This window comes from Hippichthys cyanospilos, chromosome 4 (genome assembly GCF_059441005.1).
Source record: "Hippichthys cyanospilos isolate Australia breed blue-spotted pipefish chromosome 4, RoL_Hcya_1.0, whole genome shotgun sequence".
NCBI lineage: Eukaryota > Metazoa > Chordata > Actinopteri > Syngnathiformes > Syngnathidae > Hippichthys > Hippichthys cyanospilos.
In genome coordinates this window covers 27,461,168-27,488,023 of record NC_142372.1, presented here as the reverse complement: position 1 = coordinate 27,488,023, position 26,856 = coordinate 27,461,168, and the positions used below count along the sequence as shown (strand labels likewise).

At 46.0% G+C, this 26,856-nt stretch overlaps 1 protein-coding gene and 1 long non-coding RNA gene across 7 annotated transcripts; one reads left to right on the top strand and one right to left on the bottom strand.

The window, feature by feature from the left end:
- Nucleotides 1-475: 475 nt before the first annotated feature.
- Nucleotides 476-25,785, top strand: gpatch1 (G patch domain containing 1). 5 transcript variants are annotated; one of them, XM_088413095.1, is made up of 22 exons: nucleotides 476-684; nucleotides 3,535-3,647; nucleotides 13,526-13,668; nucleotides 13,929-14,063; nucleotides 14,145-14,230; nucleotides 15,075-15,229; nucleotides 15,294-15,391; nucleotides 15,453-15,514; nucleotides 15,981-16,229; nucleotides 21,134-21,293; nucleotides 21,387-21,466; nucleotides 21,652-21,865; nucleotides 22,242-22,493; nucleotides 22,792-22,973; nucleotides 23,324-23,451; nucleotides 23,529-23,617; nucleotides 23,706-23,833; nucleotides 23,926-24,193; nucleotides 24,267-24,350; nucleotides 24,418-24,497; nucleotides 24,576-24,719; nucleotides 24,917-25,785. In XM_088413095.1, the coding sequence occupies exons 2-22, from the start codon at nucleotides 3,628-3,630 to the stop codon at nucleotides 24,986-24,988; spliced, it is 2,829 nt and encodes a 942-aa protein (XP_088269221.1). In that variant the 5' UTR covers nucleotides 476-684; nucleotides 3,535-3,627; the 3' UTR covers nucleotides 24,989-25,785. The 5 variants fall into 5 exon arrangements, with proteins under 5 accessions (XP_088269221.1, XP_088269219.1, XP_088269218.1 ...); XM_088413093.1 differs by having other exon boundaries at nucleotides 477-684; nucleotides 3,538-3,647; nucleotides 23,893-24,193; XM_088413092.1 differs by having other exon boundaries at nucleotides 477-684; nucleotides 23,893-24,193.
- Nucleotides 11,970-14,164, bottom strand: LOC148425249 (uncharacterized). Of its 2 annotated transcripts, none has more exons than XR_015865367.1 (3): nucleotides 13,860-14,164; nucleotides 13,510-13,658; nucleotides 11,970-13,409 (listed from the first exon to the last, which is right to left on the bottom strand). It is a non-coding gene; the product is annotated as an uncharacterized LOC148425249 (long non-coding RNA). The 2 variants fall into 2 exon arrangements; XR_015865368.1 differs by having other exon boundaries at nucleotides 13,994-14,164.
- Nucleotides 25,786-26,856: the final 1,071 nt, after the last annotated feature.

Below are 26,856 nucleotides of genomic sequence, written 5' to 3'. Positions count from 1 at the left end.
GATTAGCTTGGTGTGCTTATCGTTTTTTAGTGTGTTTTTGTCATGAGGGACACTTATCAACTTTTGGATTGATTTGAATGTATTTACTTTGGCTTCTCTGTGTCCTGTCTTGCCCCTTTGTCTTTTGTAGCGAATTCACATGTACAAAGTGCTTGTCAATCAGCTGCCATCTTGTCCAGATGCTTTTTGGCTGGCATTTGCTAATTGTAATTGGTTGATTCTGTTCTGTTGTTGGGCTTTGTTGTGACTTCAATGCAGGCACACACAATGTGTGTGGGTGTCCTCTGTGGACGTTCTTTTATGTCTTTTGACTAGTTCTTATGTCATGTTATTATGACATATTCACTTGACTGGTAGGGAGCGGGGTTTTGTCTGCAGGTTATTGACATCACTTCCTCCTCGACAGAAAGGCGTTTAACGTGTAACAAAGGCTTTTAACGTATAACAGCCGCTCTCGCCCGCACGCACACACGCAAACACACACATACACATTCATGTTGTAGGTGGTATGAAACCCCTTTAAAATTTGTACACACATTCACAGAATTAAAATGACAACTTTCACAGCAGAATGCAGAATGAACAAGACATTATGGAGGAACAAGCAGTGTGACCAGACCTCAAAGTGACTAACCCCAGGGGTCGGATAGGACAACCTCGGCACTTAGATGCACACAAGCACAGGTAGATACAACACACACACAGAGGACACACATACACATACATACGTATGTGTAGAACATACATACGTAGAATGTATATTCACAACCCTATACACACACGGGCACACACATAGTAGGTGCAGTGTGTGTGTGCCTGCTTGTGCGCGTGCATGTCTGCGAGGCAGATGTGCAGCGAGATAAGATGATGTGAGCAGAGACAAGAGGTGTGATTGACAGCGGCAGAGGAAAAGGCCCCTCCCCCACAGGAAGTCTACGTACCCTGCAACAGCTCGCTTCCTCTTTTTGGACTTCTCTATCCTCTTGCTGTCCAAACGTTTGAGCATGCACACGCACAAGGAAAGTGCACAAATTGCCTGGCTGATGGGCAAGCGCCGGCGCCTTCCTCCCTGGAAGGATCGCATGCTTTTCCTCCTATCTCGCCTTCGAAACGCCATCTGATGGCGTGTGTGGCTGCTACACATGCGCGTCTTTCATCATATGCAAGTCATGACACTATTGTTTTCTTGCCATCCAAAAGTTACGTGCAGTGGCGTTGGCAGAAGCCTGTGCAAGCTAACGGAGGCTAGGTCAGGCTAACCCCATCTAGATGACTCGTCCTGGCTATGTGACAACTGAGGCGGACGGCCCAGGACAGCATTGGTCACCAAAGGTCAAAGGCGGCACTTCCTGCGAGGCCTGCCGGGAGCTCAGGCCGCCTGGAGATCGGGCGGCCTGGAGCTCTGCTCGTTTGGGGTGCTTCTCCTTTCAAGAGGTCACATTCAGAGTTGGGACGTGTCGCACAGGAAATATAACCCAGCCGTCGCCGGTCCGTCAGCTTTTTTCACTTTTTCACTTCCCTTTTTCCCTTTTTTGCTCAGCCCCTGACTGACTCACCGGTCCACCGAGCCGCCGCTTTTCGAGACCGCTTCTTTCTGCAACCGCTTTGTCTGCTCGTACTGGCCACCACTGGACTTTTTACTCCAAGAGGGCCAAACCAATCTGCCAGGTTTTGTCTAAGCAAAAACAATGTGTGAGCCGCGACAATTGAGGCTCAAGCAAAACACAGTACGACAACCTGGCCTCCACATTAGCCCCGTTAGCTTAATGCTAATGAAAGTGTGAAACTGACACAGCAACAGCATATGTGTTTGCTCACCACTCTGCGTGTGTGCGTGTGTGTGTGTGTGTGCTCATGCACATTGGCTTTGGACCAACAACAACAAACACAAAGATAGCTCTTCTTTCATTCTTTACTGGTTGTGCTCTTCCTGTAGGAGGCGCTAGGCATGTTACAAACATAAGGGACGCAAATGCCACACAAAACATGTGCCCATGTGCTGACTTTGGTGGGGAGCAAAAGGAGCTTTCATCTGGGCTGCAACATAATTTGGAGAACAAGTGAAAAAGTCAGTAGGAGTACACCCGCGATTCAGAGTTTTACCAGCGACGTAAAACCAAAAAGACATTGATGATTAGGAAATGTGTTGCTAATGTTGTAGTGCTTTTCTGAACATGCAAATGTAAATCAGGGGTGCCAAAATCATTTTTATCATGGGCCAAATTGTAGTTACAGTTTATGTCAAATGACAGTTATGACTCTGAAGTCCAGTCGGCACACAATTGATGGTCACACATTGGCCTAGTTTTGTCATGTTCTGTTGATTTTTAGTTCTGTTCTTTTCTGTGTGCATAGACCCTGTTTCAGCTCCTCTCCTGTCACCCCGCATTAGTCTGTCTTGTTTTCCATGTTAGCTGCGCACCTGTATTTTTGGAGTTTTTCTCATTCTGTTTTTCCGCTTTTGTTCCTGCCTGCCCTTTAATTAATAAATATGGACTATCACACGCACTTCCTGCCTCAAAGACTTTCTTCACCCGGGTCCACTATCTCTGCCTTCACACCGGCGTTTCTCTCTGCCACCCCGTCCGTTGACAGTATGATTCAACCAAACCAGAACCCTGTGGGAAGCTCAAGCGACGACCATGTACCTCCATGCTTGACCTCCCGAATCGCCTACGGGTCGGCGTCCAATTACTGGGTCACTTGCAAGTCGGCGTTTGACCTCCCAGCCAGTTGCCAGTCTGCGTCAGTCCTTCCAGTCAGTTGCCAGTCGACCTCCAACTCACTTGCCAGTCGGCGCCAGTGCTCTGAGCCACTTGCCAGCCTGATTCCCGCTCCAGCCGACGCCCGGCGACGGGCTCCCAAGCCCACAGCAGATGACCGAACATTCGACAGTTGTCTCTCCGCCACAGCCGCTAGTCACATCCAGCTAATGCCTTCACCTGCCATTCCCTCACGACCGACGCCTCTTGCCAGTCTCCAGCAGCATCTGGGTTACAAGCCACCTTGGAGTTGCCCCATGTCCGCCGCCTGGGTCGGCCCCCTGACTCGCCCCGCCGGGCTCATCTCGTCTGGTGCTCGGGTCACCCTCCTGACTCGCCCCGCCAGGCTCATCTCCTCTGGCGACTGGTTCAACCTCCTGACTCTCACCCTCAGGTGAATCAAGTTTGCCGCCAGTGGTACCTTTGGACTATTCTTGGTTGTTTTTTAATGACAGCTAGGCCAACCCCACCCGCCATTTTGATTGCCGCACTGAAGGAACGCCACTTTGTTGGGCGCATTTGCTGCACAATCTGCTGCCTCTCAGAGAAAGGTCCGCTTTGTCGGTGCCTCTAAGGTGTGATATTTGGCAGGGTGCATTGACGAAGCGGCAATGAAGGGGCGGGACATCCCTCCGGCCAACTCCGGCTTTGTTGGATGAGATAACCGAGCGGTGGCACCTGCGCCGGCCGAATCCTCTTAGCTAATGGCTGCAGTTTGCTAACTTCCTGTTGGACCAATTGCCTCCTGTAACTCTTGGCTAACATTTGACAGAAGAAGTCCTCCGGTGGCGCTTTCCTCATCACTCCATGAAGCAACGACGGCCAGCCGGCACAACGTTACCATCTACAGGGAGCTGCAATTTTCATGTGCAAACTGCGCAAAAGGTAATTTTTATACAACCTACAAAATTCATTTTAAATTCCCCAAAATAGCCCCAAATTTTCATGACTTTTGCCCCTCCCTTTAGCACACTGAAAAAAATTCAGTATGGTGTTGTAAGGTGAATTTTTTTTTCTCCTTTGGTGCCTTTTCCATGTGCTAACACAAAGTATTTAGATAAGGTAAAACTTACAGTAGATACCAATTTGATTGCACTATGTTTTGATGCTGTGGTCACTTTCCAAGCACTGAAAAACATCTGCATGGGCTGTGTTACTTTTGAGTGGTGCACATATGCGCGCACACAAGCACGCCTGCCCACCAAAAAAGCAGCTTGACACATACAAGACGTGATCGCGAGTGGGGTGTCAGCTGAGGGACAGCGTGGTCGCCAATCACAAGGTCCGACTGGCAAAGGAAGTCTCGCAAACCGCTTCCTGTTTTTCATGGATTTCTTTTTGTGCCGTCACAGCCATACTTTTCAAGCACTGCCCCGGCCGGCGCTGGACCGCATTTGCCAGCGCTCTTCTTGATGTACTCTGGCTCGAATGGCAATGGTCACCTTGACCCATCATGCAAAGTGTCTGACCACCTCGTTTCATGAAAAATTCTGCATCAGTCTGACCCGTTATATAACAGGAGGGGTAGAGGGTCTGAGTGTCCCACCATAGGAATTTGAATGTTGCAAGCCTATGTTTCTTAAAATAGTTTTCCAGTTTCTGACACTTTTGGGCCAACAGGCCAAATGAACTCGTGCGGCATTCCCATGAAAGCGTAATACCATCTCTGGTTTAGGCAGACATCTTAAAAAGGCCGCCGAGCCCCGCCCAATGATGTCATGGAGGTGGCCAGCTTTCCCACCCTCCCTACATTCCTGAGGTGTCCTCGTGCGTCCTGACTGGTAATCCCAGCGGCCATTTTAATCCTGGCGGTGGTTTTAAAGCACGCTAACGTGAGGCTAATGAGCGGAGAGATTAGCTGACAACAAAGGCCCATTTGAGAGCGTGACCTTTACGTTTGTTTGCAGCTTCTGCATGTGACTCATCTGAGGCCCTAACACCTCCACTAGCTAACAACTATGCTAGCCGTTGATGCGCAAGGGTTCAGCCAGGTGTCGCGCCAGGTTCGTGCGGGGGTCAACCGGTCATCGTGGGACTTATTTGAGAGGATCATATGGACGGCTTTAGCGGCATGCTCTGGAGCGTGCAGCTTTGACAATGTCATGCTAATAAACATGTTGCATTGCAGCGAGTCATACAAAACAGGAAACATGGCAACTCTTACAATTTGAAAAATTGTTTTCTAAATTTGAACTGCCACTGATGCAGAATATTTTTGGTCCAGCGCAGGACTGGGAACGGAAAACAAATGATGGGGGATAGCCTGGATAGCATGAATTTTGCGCTTGGCAAGTTTCACGTAGGTGAGAAATGTGGAAGTGGTTTAGCATCAAAAAAGTGGGGTGAAAAATAAGAATGATCCATTTGGGGGGAGGGGGTGGGGGGGCATTCATACAAGTAACATGCAAAAGTACAGAGCATTTTTTGATTTTGCTGATTTTTGCTTGCTCAATCATACGCTGCCCTCACCCCACCCGGATCCCTCAGAGCACATCTTGAGGTTCGACCGGCACCCAACGACCCCCACCTTCACATGACCCCCCCCCCCCCCCCCCCCATACACACACACACACACACACACACACACGTACTTACTTGCGTACTTACTTTAATTACTTTACTTACTTTACCATGTACTTACTAGCTTGTGTTTACTCTGGAAGGCTGCAGGAGGCTGCAAGACTTTGACCGGGAACAGTTAGATCCCCGGGGGTTGCAACCGCCCAGGTCACGGGACGCCCACCCCCCGTGTCACGTGACTTTGACATCAAGGGTGTAAAATACGTTTGAAAGTGTCTTTTACCTATTTTCATGCGTCAGTGTCATCAAGTGAACGCGTTCAGTCTGCGTGTGTATGTGTGTAAGCGCGTGTCATTCGCCAACAGTTTTGATAATGTCGACTCATTTTACATTTGCCCAGATGATTTCCATCTCGAGATGGACATTCAATGTCACATTTTGCCCAATTTAAATTTTGACCTATGCAATCAGTGAAATTAATATAAGGGGTAGCAAAGGTTACATAAGTGACAGCAAATAACATCCAACACACAAAGGGAAAAATGAAATGAAAGATACACAAAAGGCATAAAAGAACACACGAGGTGAAGCCACAAAAAGACAGAAGCAGATGCACGAGGGGCGCAAGAACGCACACACACACACACACACACACACACGCAAACGCACACACGGACGCACATACACACGACGAGTAAGTACAACGGAATCCTGTACCATATGATCATGACACTTTTTTGTTCGGCACTCATTTTAACCGTTGTATTGAGTAGTTGACTTTTGAAAGTGAAGTGCCATGGCTACGTTCCAAGTGGCAACAAAACGTGTCTGTTTTTGGGTGACCACTTTTGTCGACTTGATTAAGCATTTTTGGGAGTGGGTTATAAATGCTGTTTGCTTTTTAAACGCAGCTTGGTGTGCAATAATGATAAATTGGCGCCTCTGGTTGAAGAGTGAGCAGATAGCGCCGCTTAGTGTTTTGTCAGCGAGTCTCACGCTGAGCTAGCGGAAACCATTCATTTGGAGCGTGTGTTACGCAGGCTTCCTCTAGCGGCCCAAAACTTGAGCACACACCTGTGAACGAAATCATATATTAGGTTGTTATCATTATGTACTTATTTCTTGTCTCGAATAGTGTGCATTGCTATCCATGTCTGCAGTCCTAGTTCATCTCGCCCCAGTCCTTAGATAAAGCTGTTGACGCAGAAAAGTGTGAGCTTGGGACCTTGGCCCAGCTGTTGGTGGCGCCCAACTGGCTCTTTTTGTCATGTCTTGAAATGCGCAATGCTTTGCTGAATGAATAAAAACCAGGCAGGGGCGCTTGAGCGGTTGAATAAGTGCACGAGTTTGTTCGCCCAAGCTTTTTCCCACTACCATGGTATAGAAAAGTCAATCTTGGCTGGTCTGAGTTACTCTTTTTGCTGCTTAGCAGCTAGGCTTGTCCTAGTCTTCTTTTAGAGATTTCTCTGACAACGCCCCGTTTGGAACGATTTTTAAGAGCCGTAAAATTGACTCATCAACCACAGCTGCACTTTCTGAACTACTGCCTTTCACAACAGCTGCCTTTCCGTCTTTCATTGGTTCAGTCGATAAGCTCACAAACGATTTTAATACTTTTTTTTTTAATTCTCTAAACTCTATAGTGCCATTAAGACTTAAAACTTGTCCGAAGTGGCACACTCCGTGGTCTACGGACGAAACGTGTACGTTTAAATTGTTAAGTTGACAACTTGAGCAAAAATGAAGAACAATTAAACTCGAGGTCTTCCGTTAGGTCTGGTGCGATAGCTTGCTGAAATATAAAGAGGCTCTTAGGTTAGCAAAAACAAATTACTTTTCTAAAATGATTGGTCTTAAAAACAACCCAAAATATTTATTTGCGGTAGCAAAGCTAACGCAACAGCAGCAGATTAATCATAGTTCCCTCCATTCAGCATGTGATTTCATGCGAATCTTTACTCAGCGAATTCTGCTAATAAGGGACAAAATAAAAAAGGCAGCGCCACTTACCCCCTTGGCTGCTGATGCTAGTTCGGACAATCAGGTTCATGAAAGTCTGGTAACTCTGTCCCAGTTTGATTTAGTATCCCTGGAGTGTCTTACACAGCTGGTTAATGCAGCCAACGTCATGCATGCTAGACTTGCTTCCCGGCAAACTCGTTAAAAACGTATTCACAATCCTATAATATTCATCTGTCTTGAATATTATCCATCTGTCGCCCTTCTCTGGCATTGAACCTGAAGCTTTTGAGACGGCCGTCATTCAACCATTACTTAAGAAACCTCACCTAGATCCTGAAAATCTCTCTAACCATAGACCAGTGTCACATTTTCCGTTTATCGCCCAATTTCTTGAGAAAGATTTAGAACAAAAGCTTAACGATTTCATGTTAGATAACAATTAATTTGAACTCCTTCAGTCAGGTTTTAAGGCCAACTACTCAACTGAGATAGTGAAGGAAATTCATATTTTTCAAATGCAATATATCAATAAAATAGTGTGTACATGGAACTGTGTTATTCTAATAAAGATTGAGACAACATAATGTCAGTATAAAGCAGATATGGTCCTGGCCCAGGGGAAATTAAGACAAGTCGGCACCTCCAAAAGGAACAGATGGAATCCCCCGACCAACATTCCACTATGGGCAAAAGGCTAGGTGTGGCCTTCAAGAGAAGATATCAGTCAGGGTTTTATGGTGCTAAGACTTCCTCCCGCTTCAAAGAATGGCCGGCAGAACAAAGACTTTTGAAGACACCATCCCCACGCAAACAGACCCCCACGCACGCACACACGCACACACCGACAGGCACGCACGCACGTGCACGCACACACACACACACACACACACTTGCATTCCACAGTGGGACTAGATGCCCCAAAAGGGTATAAGAACTGAATGTTGAAGGTGAAACGTTGCCATTTTCTGCTCCGACCCATGGCAGGACTGGCCCGAGGCCTCGTGTACTTTCCCACTCTGTCTGGATTAAATCAATTGTTTCACTATGTTGTGGTATGGGCGATCTTTCAACAAAAACAAACACGCTAGGAACTAGTTTAAGGCAAGAAGCTTTTTCTAGATTCCTTCAGTAGCTCTTGTAAAAGTGACGTATGATCTTCTCTTAGCCACGGATTCCAACATCTCATCAATATTACTATTGCTTGACCTGAGTGCTGCATTTGATATTATTGATCATCATATTCTTATAAAACGTCTTAAATCATGTGTTGGTATCTTGGGAACAGCACTTTCTTGGTTCAGATCCTACATTCTGGGAAGGACGCATCGTGTCTCTTATGAAAATTAATCTGAATCTTTCTCTGTCGCATGTGGTGTCCCGCAGGGGTCAGTACTTGGTCCCTTACTGTTCAACACCTACATGATTCCTCTTGGCGATATTATACGTAAACATGCTATTAGTTTTCATTGCTATGCCGATGATACCCAACTATACATGCCTTTAGAAATAACAGATCCGTGCAAGTGCAATAAACTGGACGCCTGCCTTGCCAAGATTAAACAATGGATGTCATCCAATTTTCTGCTTCTTAACCCTCATAAAACATAGATGTTAATCTTTGGCCCTCCTCATCATCAGCACTTGATTAAGAATGTCACGTTGAACACCTTAATAACTGTACTATTTCCCAAAGTAGTTTTGCAAAAAACCTCAGCGTGATATTTGACTCAACTCTCTCTTTTCGGACACATATTAATAACACGACTAGAACGGCGTTTTTTCACCTTCTTAAAAGCCTAAAATTCGCCCTATTCTTTCTCCTAGTGAAGCTGAAACATTATTTCATGCATTTGTTACGTCACGCCTAGACTATTGTAACGTTCTGTTTTCTGGGCTTCCCATGTCCTGCATCAAAAGCCTGCAGTCTGTACAAGATGCAGCAGTGAGACTATTGACAAGGACGAGAAAGTTCAATCATATTACTCCGATTCTAACTGACTTGCATTGGCTTCCAATACACATAAGATGTGATTTTAAGGTTTTGTTAATTACTTATAAAATTTTACACGGTATAGCTCCTTCCTATCTCGTCGACTTATAATCACCATATGTTCCGTCCCGACAACTTTGGTCACAAAATAACGGATTATTATCGACCGTACGGGCTAAGAAGAAGTCCACAGGATCAAGGGCCTTTTCCATTGGCACGCCAGTACTATGGAATGCCTTTCCTATGAAAGTTCGCGCAGCCACCTCAGTAGAAATCTTTAAATCCCGACTAAAAACACATTTATACTCGAAAGTATTTAGTTAATGGGCCTGGCCTGTCTGCGGCTTTCTTCTTTTTTACTTATTTCCTGCCCCTGTCCATGTGTGGTTGGGGTTTTTGGTCTTTTTGGGGTTTTGTTCATATTGCTTAGTTCTAGTGTCAAGCTTTGTTTCACTTTGCATCGGCTTCTGCTGTCAGTGGCTCATTAGTTTGATTTTGTCCACCTGCCTGTTTACCTGCCCTCCTTGTCATCCAATCAGTTTCCCCTACCTTTCGTCTCTCCCCAGCTGTGTTGTGTGTTCTCGTTTAGTATGTTGTCTGTTTAAGTTCCCAGTTTGCATTCAGTTCTTGTAGGTCATTGTTTATTTTACTGCGCTGCCTAGTCTTTGTTGCTCCATTACCTCCCTGCTGCCTCGCCCAAGCTCTCTTTTTGTTACTCTGCTCCTGGTCCTCATTTTCTCCGGTTTGCCCCCACCTGCCTGTAAGTTTGTTTCTGTTCTGAGTGTTTCTGTTGTACTTGATATTTTTGCGCATTCCCCATCCTGTTCAGTTTTTTGATTCAATGATCTTTTGAGACTCAAACATATCAGCCCCAGCAATTATTGGTTCCACCTTTCCCACACTCCTCATCAACATGCCACGAGATCATGACAGTCCCCTTCTCCCGGCTCGGAGGGGGGGCTAGCTAGATGGTGATGGTTGACTTGACCGCCCCCATTTGTATGGCGTTATATTTGTGCCCCAATTAGGCACGCGCGGAAAAAAAAATTGAGCGGAGAAAATCAAACTGGTGGGCTTATATTATTAAAGTACAAAAACTAACAAGGTATTTCTGTCAAATGATACAATACAGTAATAATAATAATATTAAAAGTAATTCTCCAGCCCAAGTCCGTGTTGACGCACTCTCGTTTGCCCTTTTCGGGTGAACACAGGGCAAACGAGAGTGCGTCAACGGATAGCGTACAAGCAATCTCATTGGATACTAAGTTGTGTCAATCAAAGTGCTTTTACAAGCTCTGATTGGCTGGTTTTGTGGCACAAACCTAACGCGTGAGCAGAACTGAGCGAGCGCAGAGGACGACTCGAGCGAGCGAGAGCTCAATGTTGAGCAAACTCGATGTTGAGCGAGGGAGAGAGGAGTATCGCGAGCGAGAGCGAGATGTTGAGCGAGAGAGGGCTATCCCGAGCGAGCAAAGAGGAATTTTGAGCGAGCAATTTCTTTTTCTGTGTTCAAACTCCATCGGCGCGCGCTCAAACTCTTATCATTACGCGCTCAATAGTTTTTTTCTTGCTCTCAAAATCTGTTTTCGCTCGCTCAGTTTGATTTTCTCCGCTCAATTTTTTTTTCCGCGCGTGCGTAATTGTGGCACAAATATAACGCCATACATTTGGCCCTGCGCCGATCAACCATCGCGGGTGAAGCGATCAACCGTCTGCGATCCACTTGGTTGGTCTGTGGGAAGGTTCCTGCCCAATGGCTTTGCCTGCTTTCAAGTCATCATTGCACTATATAGCACAAAATGTTTTCTGGAATCTATATTGTGTACCTGTATTTGTCTGTAATGTGTATCTATTTATCTGTATTTGGTACATGCAGCATCCACTTCAACCTGTGAGCCTGGAAGGGGGCACCTCCCACCTGTGGTCCCTTCTGAAGGTTTCTTATTTTCCCCAAATTGGGGTTTTTGAGTTTTTCCTTCCCCTTCTGGGAGCTTTGACAGGGGATACTGTTGTGTACCTTACACCGAAAAGATGTCTCTATGTGACTTCTTTTTTTGAAAGAAGTCTTCACATGACCTCTTTTCGTCTGTGAAGCCCTTTGAGATTTCGGGGATTCAGGGATATACAAATAAAGTTTGATTTGATTGATTGATTGATTGATTTACCTGCATTTAGAATTCCACAGCGTTTTGGCTTCCACTATTTGTTTTGAAACTTTATCTGAGATAACTTTTGTGATAAAACGCTCCAAAGTGCAAAGTACACAAACAAAAAGCTGAGCAAAAAAAAAGTAATCAAGCAAACAAATAAAAAAAGTAATAAACACCTTCAAAGAAAGGTGCCAGAAAAAAGAAGCACAAAAAAAAAGCACGAAAGCAAAAAGACTCAATTAAAAAAAAAAAAAACATGCAACAACAAAAAAGTGATTCAAAATTATTGCTGGTAGCAGAATGGCAAGCGTGTCAGGTTGCTTCCCAGGAATCGGTCATAGCTAAATCAACGTAAACTAAGGTATGTAACTTTTGTTGATGGGACAGTGCTCCATTCTCAAGTGGTGCAGTTGGTCAAGCTTTTGCCTTTGCTCACAGTGTCCTGGAATTGAGTCCCGCTGGCAGCAGTTACTTTTTTATGAAATATTTTCCCTCAATTTACTTTTTCATTAATCAGTGGTTGAGAAGCAGCCACTTTGTTTCATGTGTTTATTGATGAACAGAACAGTTCTGGGGGTCGCCAACCCACGGCTCTAGAGCCGCATGGTGGCTCTTTCGCGCCGTCCTAGGAACTTTTTCAAAAATGTTTGAAAATGGAAAAAGATGGGAGAGAAATATATTTCTTGTTTTAGTGTGGTTTCTGTGGGAGGACAAATGTAACACAAACATTCTGAATGTTTTGCAATGCTGTAAAAATGTGTAGAATACATGTTACATTTCAACATTTCTGTCAAAGAAGATTTACATCATAGCCTGCGACACAAGTTTCCATCAGCAGGGTGCCAGGCAGGTGGTTGTTGTAAACAAAACGGTGGCAATGTGATGGGCCATGGATCTCAAAGGGAAAAAGAGAAAAATAACTGAGGAAAACAAGAGGATTCAGCGTTTTTGGCCCGAAACATTTGCATTCAGTGCCACTGTGGAAGGACTGCCTGAATGTTTGCGATTGAAATACTTCTGAAGAAATTTGAGGAGCGCAAAAACAAATTTAAGAGGTAGATTGCATCTCCAAACTCCACTATTGCAAAGATTTGTTGCAACACAGGAGATAATAAAAAGTGGCAAACTAACTGTTCACAGATGGTGACTAAATAGGAGTCATTCACAACATATTAAAAAAATAAAGACATGCCTCTGTCCGCTAAGACAGTGAAGGCAATTGATATTAGAATGGCAGGCAACATCACCGATCAGCAAACCAAGAACATTAATTCAGCACCAGCATAGTCAGTTGCCTGTGGTGTGATCGTCATTGAACAGACTGCGCTTTTATGCGGGTATGTGAACGTGAATGTTTTATTATTATAAATGCAGGCTGTGTTTTATTGGACTCTGTTGCCCAATGTGAAGTTCTGGCTGGAGCAGGAGGCGGCAGTTGAAGTTAACTGATTAATCTCTGTATCGTCTGGTTACTAATGTTCCCTCGTGTGCTTTTGCAGCCTGTGTTGTGAGTATTTCTGTTGCTACTTTGATAGTGTGTATTTGTGCTTGGATCAGGTTTTTGTTGTTACTTTCAGTTCCTATGCCTTCCTCCTGCTGGCTGTGCTCCCCTCTTCAGCATTCTGGTTTGAAGATTATCCGCCTCATAGTTTTTCTATGTCTTTTTTATTTGGACTATGACAGGTGTCTTCATTCCGTCACTTTGAGTTGATACGTTGCCATTTTTTTGTTTAATAATTCTTATACTGTATTGGACTTTTTCTCGTTTGTGTCTGTTGGGGTCCAACTGTCGAGATTTTGGTGTTACAACGTAACAGTAAGGGGGCACGTTATGCTCGTTTTTTTTGGTCATTAATAGTCATTAATCGTTAATATTGTAATGAATTATGAAGTTAAACTTGAGGCGGCATCACGCAACAGAAGTCACGTGGTGCGTCACAGCAGGGGTCTCCAAAACCCTCCAAAACTCGGTCTTCAGGGGCCGCTGCTCTGCATGTTTTGCAGGGTTCTTCCCCGACACACCTGATTCAAATGATCAGAATCATCATCAGGCCTTTTGCTGAGCTTGCTGTCAAAAGAGCCAAAAGGATGTGAGATAGCCGGCGCCAGGTGACGCCCGAACCTGCATTGCTTTTTAGGTCCCTCCCCAGCCGCCGTAGCGTAGCCGCTTGTTGCAGTCAGGTGGTAGCAAACATGGCGGCCTTCGGCGAAGAAGACGACAAGGCTGTCGCGCCGACGGATTTTGTCACATACGGGACGCCCCTGGAGCCACTGGAAGAAGGTTACTTGTTTTTCTAACGGTCCCGCATGTATTCGAAGCCAAACGACCGCTTATGTGTGTTTGTTTGGAGACCCTTGTGACCCTGTGCGTTTCTGCCCCAGTTTTGTGTGTTACTTTCTATGTGTACTTCTGTCGCAATTAATTCTGTTAGTTTTCATGTTATTTTGTGTGGCTGTGTGAGTGTTCCTCACTGTAGTTTTTAACATTGACGTCTTGACGTTTGCGTGATTGTCCAGCTCTGACCCTAGCGTGTTTTTCAGACGAGGCCCCGCGTAAGCCCGTCCCCCTCCACGAGCAGACTGTTCGGGATGAAAAGGGACGGTACCAGCGATTCCACGGCGCGTTCACGGGTGGCTTCTCGGCGGGATATTACAACACGGTGGGATCCAAGGAAGGTGAGCCACGTTGGACGACCCCCACTTTCTGTTTGGACCTTTCAGCGTTGACCCCCGTCTGTCTTGTTCCCGCTGTGGCAGGATGGACCCCGGCAACCTTTGTGTCGTCACGGCAACAGAAGGCGGAGAAACACCAGGCCACGCCTCAAGATTTCATGGATGAAGAGGTACGGTCCTCGTTGGATTTAAGACAGTGGTGTCAAACAAATTTTTATTTTGGGCCGCATTGTAGTAATAGTTTCTGTCAGAGGGCAGGAATGACTTAATTCAAATACATTTTAAGTGTGTTGATCTCACATTGACCACGATTTGATATCAGAAGCCAGCAAAAACTGTTCAAAAGAGATTTGGAGAATAAGAAAATGTTTGTTTTTCTTCCCCCAATTTTTTAAAAGTTAGACAGCTTGCAATTTTGGTGTTTTAGTCAGAAACCTGAAGTCAAATCAGCATTTCAAGGGCCACAAAAAGTGAGACGGCGGGCCGGATCTGGCCCCCAGGCCTTGACTTTGACACCTCTGATTTACAAGAACCGTACCAACTGTTTCACCTTGGCTACTTGTTGAACTTTATAACGGACAGACAAACTAAATAAAAAATAAATCATCTGTTGACAGGGTGGCAGTGTTGAAGCGTTATCTTTATCCTCTGTTGTAATATGGCCAAATTCGAAAAGGGATCATATTGGCCGATGATGAAGGCTTGGCCACTGATTTGATGCTGCTCTATTCTCTTGTTGTATTTTTTTATTGTTTATTTGCTGACCGCTGGCCACGCTCTCGTGGCAGAGATGCGCTCTTGCATGACATTATGTTTTCAAGATTCGCCAAATAATAATTACATAATAATAACGCTTCAAAGTCAAACATTTTGCTCATTTTCACTAAACTGAATCCAAGAATGTAAAATTAGGCTGTAAAGGCCACCGAATGGCCGTACCTGCAGCTGGCCCGTTTGCCCGTTAACACTCCATATCTTGTTTTTGTTGTCTTTTTGGTGTGTTGATGTTGTCAGGATCTGGGCGAGCATGGCATTGCCCCGGCCCGCATCACCACCACGCAGCCCTTTGCAGCGGCGGCGGCGGTGTGGGACAAGGCCAAGGTCGTGAGTGCACAGGCAGCCATCATACCGGGAGACAACCTGCTGGATGAACTCATTGCCCCCGCCAGGTGGTTTTTCCGGAAACTGACCAAGAAAACAACTGCGCCGCACGCTCACCCGGCTTTGCTGCAGGTCCTGCGTGGGCGTTGAGCTCCTAACCCGGATGGGCTGGAAGCCGGGTCAGGGCGTGGGGCCTCGTGTCAAGAGGAAGGCTCGGCGTCAACTAGCACGTACGTATGCGCGCATACCTTTGGCGCCGCTTTTGACAAGGAGGCATGTCGTCCTTTTCAGCCGACAGTGGCGCCAGAGTCTTTGGCTGCGCTCCGCCCCCCGCTGGTTCGGAAGGTTCCGAGGTGGGTGGAGTCTGCTGCCTTGTCATTGGCCGCGTCGTGACCACGGTGGTGATGACAAACAAGCACTACGCAGATGAACCGTTAACAATGACAATGACCACGATGACTTCAGGGAGGGATATTACTGACCTGTCCGCTTTTTTTTGTTGTTGTTGCTTTTTTTGTCTTTTGAGTAGCCCACCGGTTGAATGTGGGCCAGTATTTGGATTCCTCCTCTTTAATACTCAAGTGCACCCCTGCTACGTTGACCTTGACATTGTCAAAGGCCAACGTAGGGAAGATTGACATGACCTAATATTATGACGAGAGATAACATTGATGATCATCATTTCAAGGGTGACCGTGACGGATATGAGGAGGAGCTTGATGACAATGATAGTGATGGCGACAACTTTAACCATGATGGTTGTGAGGAGGAGGAGGGTGGCAGTGTTGATGGTGACGACGAATACGGCGTGCCTTTCAGGAGGATGACAATGACGAGTTTGCGCCAGAAAACGTGACATTCGCCCCCAAAGACGTGGTGGCAGTGGACTTCAACCCGAGGGTGGGGCTTCAGGGCCTGGGCTACAGTGGTCTGGACCCGGCACTGGCGCTGCATGGCTGGGTCGCTGACAGCCATCTGGACCTGTTCTTGCCACACTCGGATGCCACCAGCAGGCTCTTTGGGGAGAAGCCCCGGGCCTCGCGGAGAGGAGGGGGTGTGGCTGGCCAGGTGAGTCCACTGCGGCTTCTGGCGGGCGACGCATTGGCCTCGCAGCTAGATGAGACATCCTTCTAAATCTTGTCTTTGCTTTTAGAGCCAATGTGGTTTTCATTTTGTTAAAAATTTTGGAATTTCCTCCTTTTGGGCGTTTGAGGAGTGCGTGTTCCTCCCAGAAATGTCCTTTATTTAGCTATTATTGGTCTGCAAGATATAATGTTGTGAGACTGACTTTTTTGAGGAGGGGTATACTGGTCCTAAAAAAAAATATTGTGATTGTAACTTATTGTGATTGTGTAATTATTTTCCACTTTCATGTACAGTGGGCCCCCAGTTTATTAACCCCCTGTTATACGTATTTTTCATCTTACGAAGTGGACCGCGGCATTTTTTTGTCCCCCTCTCACACACAAACCTTTCGTCTTAGGAACCACCCAACATGCCGGTCAGTCTGTCCGCACTATTTTTTTTTGCTTTGCTGCATCAACAAACCAACTTGCATGTCACGGAAATGCAGATATGCTATTGGTCGATTAAGGTCACAGTAACGGTCTCAGTCACGGAGATGCTGATATGCTAATAGTCAATTAAGGTCACGGTCTCAGTCACGGAGATGCCGATAGTTTAATGGCACAAGCTGGTCGGTGTGTTGTGAAGACTTTGCAAACTTTATCTGTTATACATGGCTTCTAAAATTGCAAGTGGCGGTAAAGGAAGAAGTAAGAGGATGATGACAATAGAAACGAAGCAGGAGATAATAAAAAAATGCGAAAGAGGCGCACGCATATTTAACCTTGCTAGTGAGTATGGCCGTAACCGCTCGGCAATATGTACAATTCTCAATAACAAGGAAGCTATGAAGCAAGTAAGTCTTCTAAGGGCAAGACTTTCCTTGTCAGGGGACGGACCTCGGTCAACAACAAAATGGAGAGGCTTCTTCTATTATGGATTAAAGAGAAGGAAATCGCCGGTGATATGTTCTCGTTTAAGAAAAGTTCTCATTTAAGAAAAAAATAAATCAATTCTGCGGGTTTGTCTCTGCTCTCCTCCGCCTCCACCCACGACCAGCTCAAGTCACGTCGTCCCAAAGGTAAATGTGATTTTTGCTTTGTATATTTATGTAATTTAATTTAACTATACAGTAGATTATGTTACTAATTTTTAATATGTGTATAAAGTTGTGATGTTTTTGCACGCATTCACTAGTTAACATAGGTTTGGATTGCCCGTCATACGGCCAATTCGAGTTACGAGCCTAGCCGCTGAACGGATTAAGTTCGTAACACGGGGGCCCACTGTATTCTAGATCCTTTGCACATCAACTGAAATATTTCAAGACTTTTATTGTTATAATCGTGAGGAATTGGGCATACAGCTCATAAAAACCCCAGATCCCTGTCTCAAAAAATTTGCATTTCATGAAAAGGTACTCTAAACCAGTGGTCCCCAACCCCTGGTCTGCGGACTGGTACCGGTCCGTGGATCAACTGGTACCGGGCCGCGAGGGCTGCACCCGAAATATTGTTTTGGAGCTGATTTAGTTTAATGGTACGCGCACACCGAACGCGAACAAGGCGAAAAAGTGGAGCGTTTTGCGACGCGATAGACGCGAATGGAGAGACGCAAATGGCCGCGTGCGGTCACGAGAAGGGAAATTTAGCCTTTCGCGTGAAGTTTTTTTTTTTATTATTATTATTATTTTTTACTTTTTCCGCGATTCGCGTCGCCACAGCCAATCAACTTCGGGAACATTCAACTGCTCACGCAGTGGGCTGGAATGAATCATGGCGCCAGCTTTGCGGTCACCGGGAGCGATCCAACACGGCCAGCTGAGCTTTCAATACAAACAGAGCCAAGCAAGAGCACTCACATACATGCCTTGTAGAAAGGCGGAAGCGAGAACTTGGTACAACTGGTATGTGCAGCGTTTGCTTCACTTAACAGCTGTTGAACCGTAGTTACTGTGCTAAGCTAACAATAGCGCAGCATTGTCAGCACAATATTTAGCACGGTCTCGGCCACTTGATTGCGACATTGAAAATTTTATTTTTTGGCAGGCGAGTATTGCCGCAAAGAATAAAGGTGCTGTCGGTGAAAATATTGGCTCTGTCACATCCCAGAAAAGTGAAATTCTTAGCAATGCTCTTCTTTCCGGTTCTACCATAAAGTGCACAGCAACCTCGCTCCACTCCCCTCCCCTCTCCTCGCGCGGAAAAAAAGTGGACAAAAAGTACAACAGCGACAGAAAGCCCCCACCATTCGGCGCATTATCAAATTAACTCCAAACATCTGCAAAGGATTCCTGAGGCTTTTAACAACTCCCAGCCTTGTTCATTACTCAAAACTGCAATCATGCAGACATGAGCAAAAGTCAATCTTGGCTGGTCTGAGTTACTCTTTTTGCTGCTTAGCTGCTAGGCTTGTCCTAGTCTTCTTTTAGAGATTTCTCCGACACAGGGTCAATGCAGCTAGCTATCAGGAAATTTTGGAGCACTTCATGCTTCCATTTGCTGAAAAGCTTTATGGAGATGAATATTTCATTATTTAGCATGACCTGGCACCTGCTCACATTGCCAAAACCACTGGTAAATGGTTTACTGATCAGGGTATTACAGTACTGAGTTGGCCTGCCAACTTCTTTGACCTGAATCCCATAGAAAATCCGTGGGATATTGTGAAGAGGAAGTTGAGAGACACTAGAACGAACCCTGTGGATGAGCTTAAGGCTGCTGTCAAAGCATTTTGGGCCTCTATTACATCTCAGCAGTTTCACAAGCTGATTGCCTCAATGCCACGCCGCATTGAAGCAGTCATTTCTAGCAGTCATTTCTACAAATGGATTCCCGACCAAGAGTGCATAACTGAACATAATTATTTGTATACTTTTTTTATTGGTTGGATGAAATATGCAAATTGTTTTAGAGGGATTTTTATTTTTTCTTTACATTTTTGCCAAAATCATCAATATTCAAACAAAAAACACTTGAACCCATTCAGTTGTCTGTAATGAATCAAATATATACGTATGAAAGTCTAATGTTTATCAGTACATTACAGAAAATAACGAACATGATCACAATATGCTAATTTTTTAAGAAGGACCAGTATAAATCGAAGTTTGACATCTGTTGGCAAACAAGGCTTAGCAGAAAAATCTTATTTGGAAATGTAAATATTTTTTATTTTATTATTTTTTTTAGCAAAGTTCTTTATCAGAAACATCAAACATTTCTTTCAGAAATGTGGAAATACACCTGTTCCCAAATAGATAGGGCTAATGCTGCGTTAATACCGAAAGTGACAAAGCTCGCCGTTTACTTTCTACGCGAGGGGTTTTGTCGCAGGGTCAAGAGTCACTTTTTTTTGCACAAGGGAAGGTGAGTGAGCTTGCTGTGCACTTTACAGTGGATCTGGAAAGTAAGCATTGCTAAGAAATTTCACTTTTCTGTGAAGTAGCAGGGCCAATATTTTCTCCTACAGCACCTTTATTCTTTTTTATGTTGCGTGTCCCTCGCTTTGTGGGAACACTCCTCTGCCAAAATCGCAATCAAGTGCCGATACCGTGCTAAATACAGTGTTACCCCCCCATGTTACAACATGAATCTGTTCTGTGGTTGGGGGCCCTAAGGCGAATTCGTCGTTTGAAGTGCAATCCAAAACTATGTTAAATAGCTAATGCGTTTAGAACCCCAGGTAAAAACATCAAAATTGTACATACATATAAAAAAATTGTACCAAAATAGTATAGTAAGTGCTACATATGTATAATATACATGTATACAATCAGAAAACATCATAAATAAAAAAATATAGAAAGGATTTATTTACATTTGAGGACCACTTGTTATGCCCATATTCCATAATAAGGGTTATCTCCAGCATCGTTTCCATATAAATCATCATCTTACTTCTCTCTTTAACATCACTAGCAATCTTGGGACCCATGGCTAACCCTTTCAACTTTGAATTAAGCAGTAAAATGCACTATAAATACGGTTTTGTAACCACTCACGATCGAACAAAGCTTTACCGTTCCGCCATTTTAAACAAGTGAACCCGACCAATAGCAGACCACCATCTCCGTGAGGAGACCCCGACCAATAGAAGAGCAGCATTGTAGTCACGCGTTGCATGGAAGCAGACCGCAATAGTAAATAAGTGCAATGACCTAAAAACGCCAGCAGATGAAAGTAAAACAGCACAAATACAGCCAAGCCTCTAGGGTCATGACCGCTATTTTGGTCTCATAACCAGAAAAATGTCATAAAGAGGGAATTAAAAAACTCAGTATTCCATGTCGCAACATGAAAATGACGTAAATCTGGGACGCTGTAACACGGGGGTCCCCTATACTCTGCTGTCAATATTGCACTGGTATTATCTTGGCACAGTAACTACGGTTCAACAACTGTTTAAAAATGAAGCAAACGCTACACATACTCGTCTTCCCAAGTTCTCCCTTCTGCCATTCTACAAGCCAGGTGAGTGCTCTGGCTTTGTTTTCGTATTGAAAGCTCAGATGGCCGTGTTGGGTAGCAAACCGGCATGATTGATTCATACCCCGTGTGAGACGTTGAGCATTCCTGAACCTGATTAGCTGTTGTGATGCGCAACAAAAGTTAAACATTTTTTAACTTCACACGACAGGTGAAATTACGCACAGTGCGGCATCTCGCGTCGCGCCATAGCTGTCCATTGCGTCACCCGACGCGCCATCGCACGAACTCCATTTGACTACCTTACAAATCTTCTGCTTTCACGTCTCAATCTCGTTCAGTGGGAACACAGCATTAGTGTGAAGTAGAATTGAACTTGAGCAGTGATTCATTGGCGTGCCACTAAGGGGAGCACCACCGCTGTTCCGTGAAATTCAAAAAGCGAGTGAAGGAGTGATTGTGTCATCCTGTGGCCTTTAGGCGTTCGGCGTTGGCACGCTGGAGGACGACGACGACGATGTGGACGTCTACCAGCGGGATACCATGTCCAAGTACGACAAGGTGCTGGAGGATGAGCCCGGCGACGGACTCTACGGCTGGACCGCGCCGCGCAACAACGGCGACGGCAACAAGAAGACTCGTAAGAAGAAAGGATGCTGTCTTTGTTGTACTTGGCTGTCTTTGTTGTTCTTGGCCGTCATCCGAGCAATCATGCTAATGTGTCTGTCGGCAGGAGGGCGCCAGGAAGTGTCCTACGTGGGCAAAATCCTGGAAGGCTTCACCTTGGCGCACAAGCCCCAAGAAAAAAAAACAGTCAGTTGGCACACACAAAAAAAGCGCAGCTGGAAATCAGCTTCAAATGTTGTTAGCAAGTCAAATGCAAACAAAAATGCAGATTCAAGCTAGCCAAGACACTTTTATTCAGTGGAAAAAAAAATCAAGTGGTTACTACTTTAAGGATTGTGCTGCAATCAAGTGTCCCCTGGGACTCCCTGCAGATCTTTGTTGCACCTCTGCTGCCGGCCGACTTCCGGCCCGTGCACCACTTCCGTCCCCCGGTGGCTGTCTCCCACATGTCAGGCATCAGCGCCGCCCTTGCCCGGGCTCTGAGCTCTTCCAAAGGCCATGCGTCGCCCCGAGAAGCCCCCGCCGGGCGCCACAGCATGGTGTCTGACCAGAGAGGTGTGCTTCTGGGGGAGGCCGCCCTGCCAGGTGAGCGCATGGCTCCGTCTTGGTTAGCGACTAGCCTGGACCATCTTTGCTGTCTGTGTGGCGCCTCTGTACCTCATTCAATAAAGCCTTTCAGCAAAGGTAATATTAAATCGTTTTTATCATTTGATAAATTGGATTCAAATGAAAATAGATTAAAGCCAAATCATATGTACACGTAACCACAAGCACTGCACACACAACTCCACTGATTTGTACAGCACTCAGAATAAGATCCAAAACGCCAGCGCCACACCCACTCTCAGATGCCAAAGGAGCAAAGTGAGCGAGGGCCACATGTTTCATTGCAAACGGGGCAGGGTCCATTGATCTGACATGCATGGCTGTGACTGGTCTGCTCCCGCCCCTCCCCATCCAGGCCCTACCTCCGTCATGGAGCTGCTGCGGCCCGAGGACCGGCTGCGCTTGCTACACCTACGCAGGGCCGCCCCAGACTCATTGCCGCCCACCCCCTTGGACACCCTGTTGCGGCGGCGGTTGGAGGAGGAGGCAGCGGTGGCGTGGCGAGGCCACCATGATGACTTCCGGGCCTTTAAACCCTTCGAGAAGAACACCGGCAAACAAGCCCGATATGACGCCTACTTGGAGCGACTGCGGCAGGGAGATAAAGGTGAGTGAGCGCCCACCAGCCTGCTGCACCCCATTCCAAGGCACAGCGAATATGTTTCTTGGGTCAAAACATATGAACAATGAAAGTCTGAACTGGACTAGACTTGATGTAATCTGTTCCCTGTCCCCTCACACAAGCATGTCAAGTTACACACCATGGTACAATTTCCGCATGCGTATTCTGTAGTTGCATAATCAGCTTCTTAGTGATTATTGTCCCATCAAGCTTTGTGTGGTCAAGCTCCTCCCCCCTCACACACACATACACACACTTATGAATGAAGTTGCGTGTGTGTCAGATGCCCTGGACGCCAGTTTGGACCCCTCCATGACGGAGTGGGAGTGCAGCAGGGAGAAGGAGGAGTTTGTGAGAGCGTCCATCTTGTACCGTCCCACCTCCTCCGTGCTGGCCAGCCGCTTCACGCGTGCTAAGCAGGAAGATAACAATGATGACAGCGTGGAAGTGGTCGAGCACCAGGAGGTAACCTCAGTTATTTACACAGTCTTTTTTTGGTCTAGGATTTTTTTTTTTTTTCTTAAAAGGTGTTTCATTTTAGTTTATGTATTTTTAGTTAATTTTTGTGTTTCTGAGATAATAGTATGGTGTTTATGTATACATATATAAGTATACATATATATTTATCCAGTATATTTGAATGGATGCCAGCTAAAGGCCTTTAACCTTCCTTCTTGCACCCAGACACACAGCAATCCTCAAATCAGTCCATTCCAGATCAAGGCCAAAAGCAAGGAAATTTTTTATTAGATAAGCCTTCAGTTATTTTAAGAAGCATTTTTCGTTGGTTTGATTTGTTTTGTGTGTGCCTGAAGGCCAACTTGCAGGACAAGGAAGCGGCGGTGAAGATGAAGATGTTTGGCAAACTGACCAGGGAAACGTTAGAGTGGCATCCTGACAAGATCCTTTGCAAGAGGTTCAACGTGCCTCATCCATACCCTGGGTACACACACGCGCGCGCATCCCCAAGCTTGGCTGGTCACACGATGATGATGGCATGGTCACGTGACCCGGCGGCAGGTCTTCCACAGTGGGTCTTCCCACAGTCAAGCGGGACAAGTTTTCTGTCTTCAACTTCCTGAGTGTGGAGCTGGGCGGCGAGCAAGCAAGTGGGCTAACGCTCAGCGCAGCATACCTCTTTGAGCCAGCCGGCGGCAGCGCTCACCGTCCTTCCGTTTCCGTGCAATGTTTGCTCAGCTCCTCCCAAGGCGGCTCAGGCCACCAAAAAGTCCAGGTGGGACCAGCCAGCCGAACGCGGCGGTGATGACAAAACGGCAGACAGCATCCAGGAATGTCCTTCGGGGGCATCGGCGCACACTTTGAAGGTGAAGTCTAAAGATGCTTTGGGCCTCTGAAGAGCACTTATTTTTGGCTCGACCTTTAGAGTGCACTGGAGGAGTCGTGTGACCTCTTGCAGACCAGGAATCAGCAAGCGGAGGAGGAGGAGAATGAAGAGGAAAATGAGGAGGAGGAAGAAATGGAGGAGGAGGCACGTCCGCCCATGGACGTGTTCAAGGCCATCTTCGCCGGCTCCTCAGATGAGGACGAGGACGAGTCCTCGTCGTCTTCTTCGGGCGAGGGCACCCAGGACGACAAGGACGAGCGTGAGACCGGGGGGCAAGGGGCGAGCGCACCGTCCACCAAGCTCTTTGATGTATCGTCCTCCACCGTCGCCCAGCTAACAGGTGAGGTCTTCCGTGCGTGCATCACGCCACGCTTTGACGTGGCAATGGCGTGCTCTCATCTTGCTCTTCTCAGTTGCAACCGTCCTCTCCCACATGCCCCCGGCACCGGAAGCGCCTGAGTTTGGTCCCAAACTCCCCCCTCCCTGGTTTGTTCCCGGTGAGTCCCGCCGCCCCACTCGGCATGCTTGGTCCCCTGACGGATGCTGTCATTTTCCCTCGTACAGCCGCCAGGCGCGCTGCCTCGCCGCCCCGAAACATTAGGCGCAAGGACAAGAAGTTACACAAACGCAGCAAAGACAAGAAGGTGTACACACACGCTTTTCAGATGTTCCCACTTGAGCTTCATGTCGTCAATGTCGGGCTTGTTTTTAATGTTGGGCAGAAGAAGAAAGCCAAGAAGAAGAAAGATAAAGGCAAGCAGCTAGAAGACAAGAAGCATAAGAAGAAGAAAAAGAAGACCAAATTTGAGCAAGAGGACAAATCGCAGAAAAGTGATGATGGACATAATGTGTCCAATGAGGAATTGGTGAGAAGGTCAGAGGTCATATCAGCGCAAAAACGCTTTCACTTTTTCACGTGAATCTGGTTTTGGATGTTTTGAGTGTGTGAATAACATACGTTACTGTGTGTGTGTGTGTGTGTGTGTGTGTGTGTGTGTGTGTGTGTGTGTGTGTGTGTGTGTGTGTGTGTGTGTGTGTGTGTGTGTGCGCGCGCGCGTGTCAGGTTGAAGAGCGTGTCGTCATCGCGCCTCGCTCTGCAGTGACTCCTCACCAATCAAAATCTCATCCATGTTGACTGTGACATGATTGGCATTTGTAATCTTGTAAAAGTGACTTTTTCCCCCACCACTTCAACTAAAGCAATTTTCGTTTTCAACTTGTGCAACGTGGCAGCAAGTCCCGGCTCAAGGTGACTGAAAACAGCCACATCAAGACAATGACCTTTAAGCAACTTGAGCACAAACTGTGCCGCAACACATGCAGACAGACAGCCACGTGTGCTTCCTGCTCTGCACAGAAGCACAAAATAGATCCCATGAGAGTTCCAGGCAGGACAAGCATCTGAGGGGATGCTACATGGAGTAGGGCTGGGCCATTTTGATTTGACCTAGGACCTAAAAAAAAACAATGAACAATGTGCCGTGTTTACTGTGATGATGCGCAGTGCGAGATTTCAAGGAATCCATCTGATTGCGCCATACTTGCATGACGTTGGGGATGGACTGATTATCACTCTGATATTTGATATTTTGATGATTATCCGCAAAGAAATGACACGATCAGCAACTTCAGGATATATGAAGTTGAAGTTGTTTTTTTTTCTCTGAAATAAACCAAACCTATGTAGTTGACTGTGAAAACTTCAGTTTTTTTTAAAAGTTTGCCAATACTTTACAAAACAGTATGGACCTTTTTACTTATTTTTTTCTCACTTTTTGTCTTGTGGAGTGCCATCGATGGTGGTTGTGTGAGACGAGCGTTTCAAGAAGATGCAGGAGATACTCTGGGTTGAAATAAAACGTTGGACGTCCTCTGCTCTTTTGTTAATTCAAGTTAATTGAATTAAACTCTTGAAGGTGTTCCACTTCAGCACCCCTTGATGCTTTAATCGCTTTTTTGCATGAACGTTTTCTTGTCATTTCCCTTTTAGTCCTACATGGTGTACAATTTAAAGCTTGTTAAATAAATGGTACTTATTGGTTGATAGAAGATGCACCCGTGCAGCTTGAGGTCATTCGCGCGAATGTGTCCTCAGCTCAAATCACTTTGATGGCCTAAGTTTATGAGTGGGATACCGCGGCGGTGTTGAATTTGCACGCATGACACAAGTAACCACAAGGGTGTGAAAAACTTTTAATTCTATCAAAGAGTGAGCGAAAAAAAATGGATGAATACAAAATTCACAATTGAGGTGCCGAAAGTCGCCTTTGATATAAACAGTGTGTCGATTGCTTGCAAAAGGAGCAGAGCCAGAAGGCCACTCCACCCACCAAAGTGGCTTCCTCTCTGCGCCTTTGGAGCGCTGGGCACCCTAACCCTAACTCCAGTGGTCGGGTGAGCGGCTCAAGTTTCTCTGTCCTTATATGTAGGGCACTGCAGCTCAGCCGTGCCTGCTTTTACTAGTAGAACTTGAAGAATCACAACTTGGAAAACCAGAACTCCTCACGTCTCAGAGGAGCATAACTTAACCAACCAAAAAAAAAAACCAAGTCAAAAAGCAGAGATTAAAGACGCCAAAAAAAAGCACACCTAAGACTCGAAGAAGGCCAGAAGCCACAAACTTCAAGGGCCGCAACTTAACGCTACTACCGTCAAGTGTCTCTGAGAACAATTAAAGGATAAGACTTCTGTTAGGCCCTCTAGAAAAATGACCACTTCCAAAATGAATAGATGAGGACCCACAACTAAGGGAACCCAGCTTTACTAGTAGACGGCCCGGAGAAGCATGCCTTCTAGAAGAACAATTTGTGGAAGCAGAACAGCCAGTTAAAGGGACACTGTATATGATTTGACAGTTTTTCATTACGGACAGCAAAAGGTGCTGCATTTACTAGTGTCCGTAGCTATAACAAACATGGTAGCCTCTGGAGAAGTGCCACCCCGACCATCAAGACCATGTTGAAGTGTCCTTGAGTAAGACACTGAAACTCCCAGTTGTTCCTG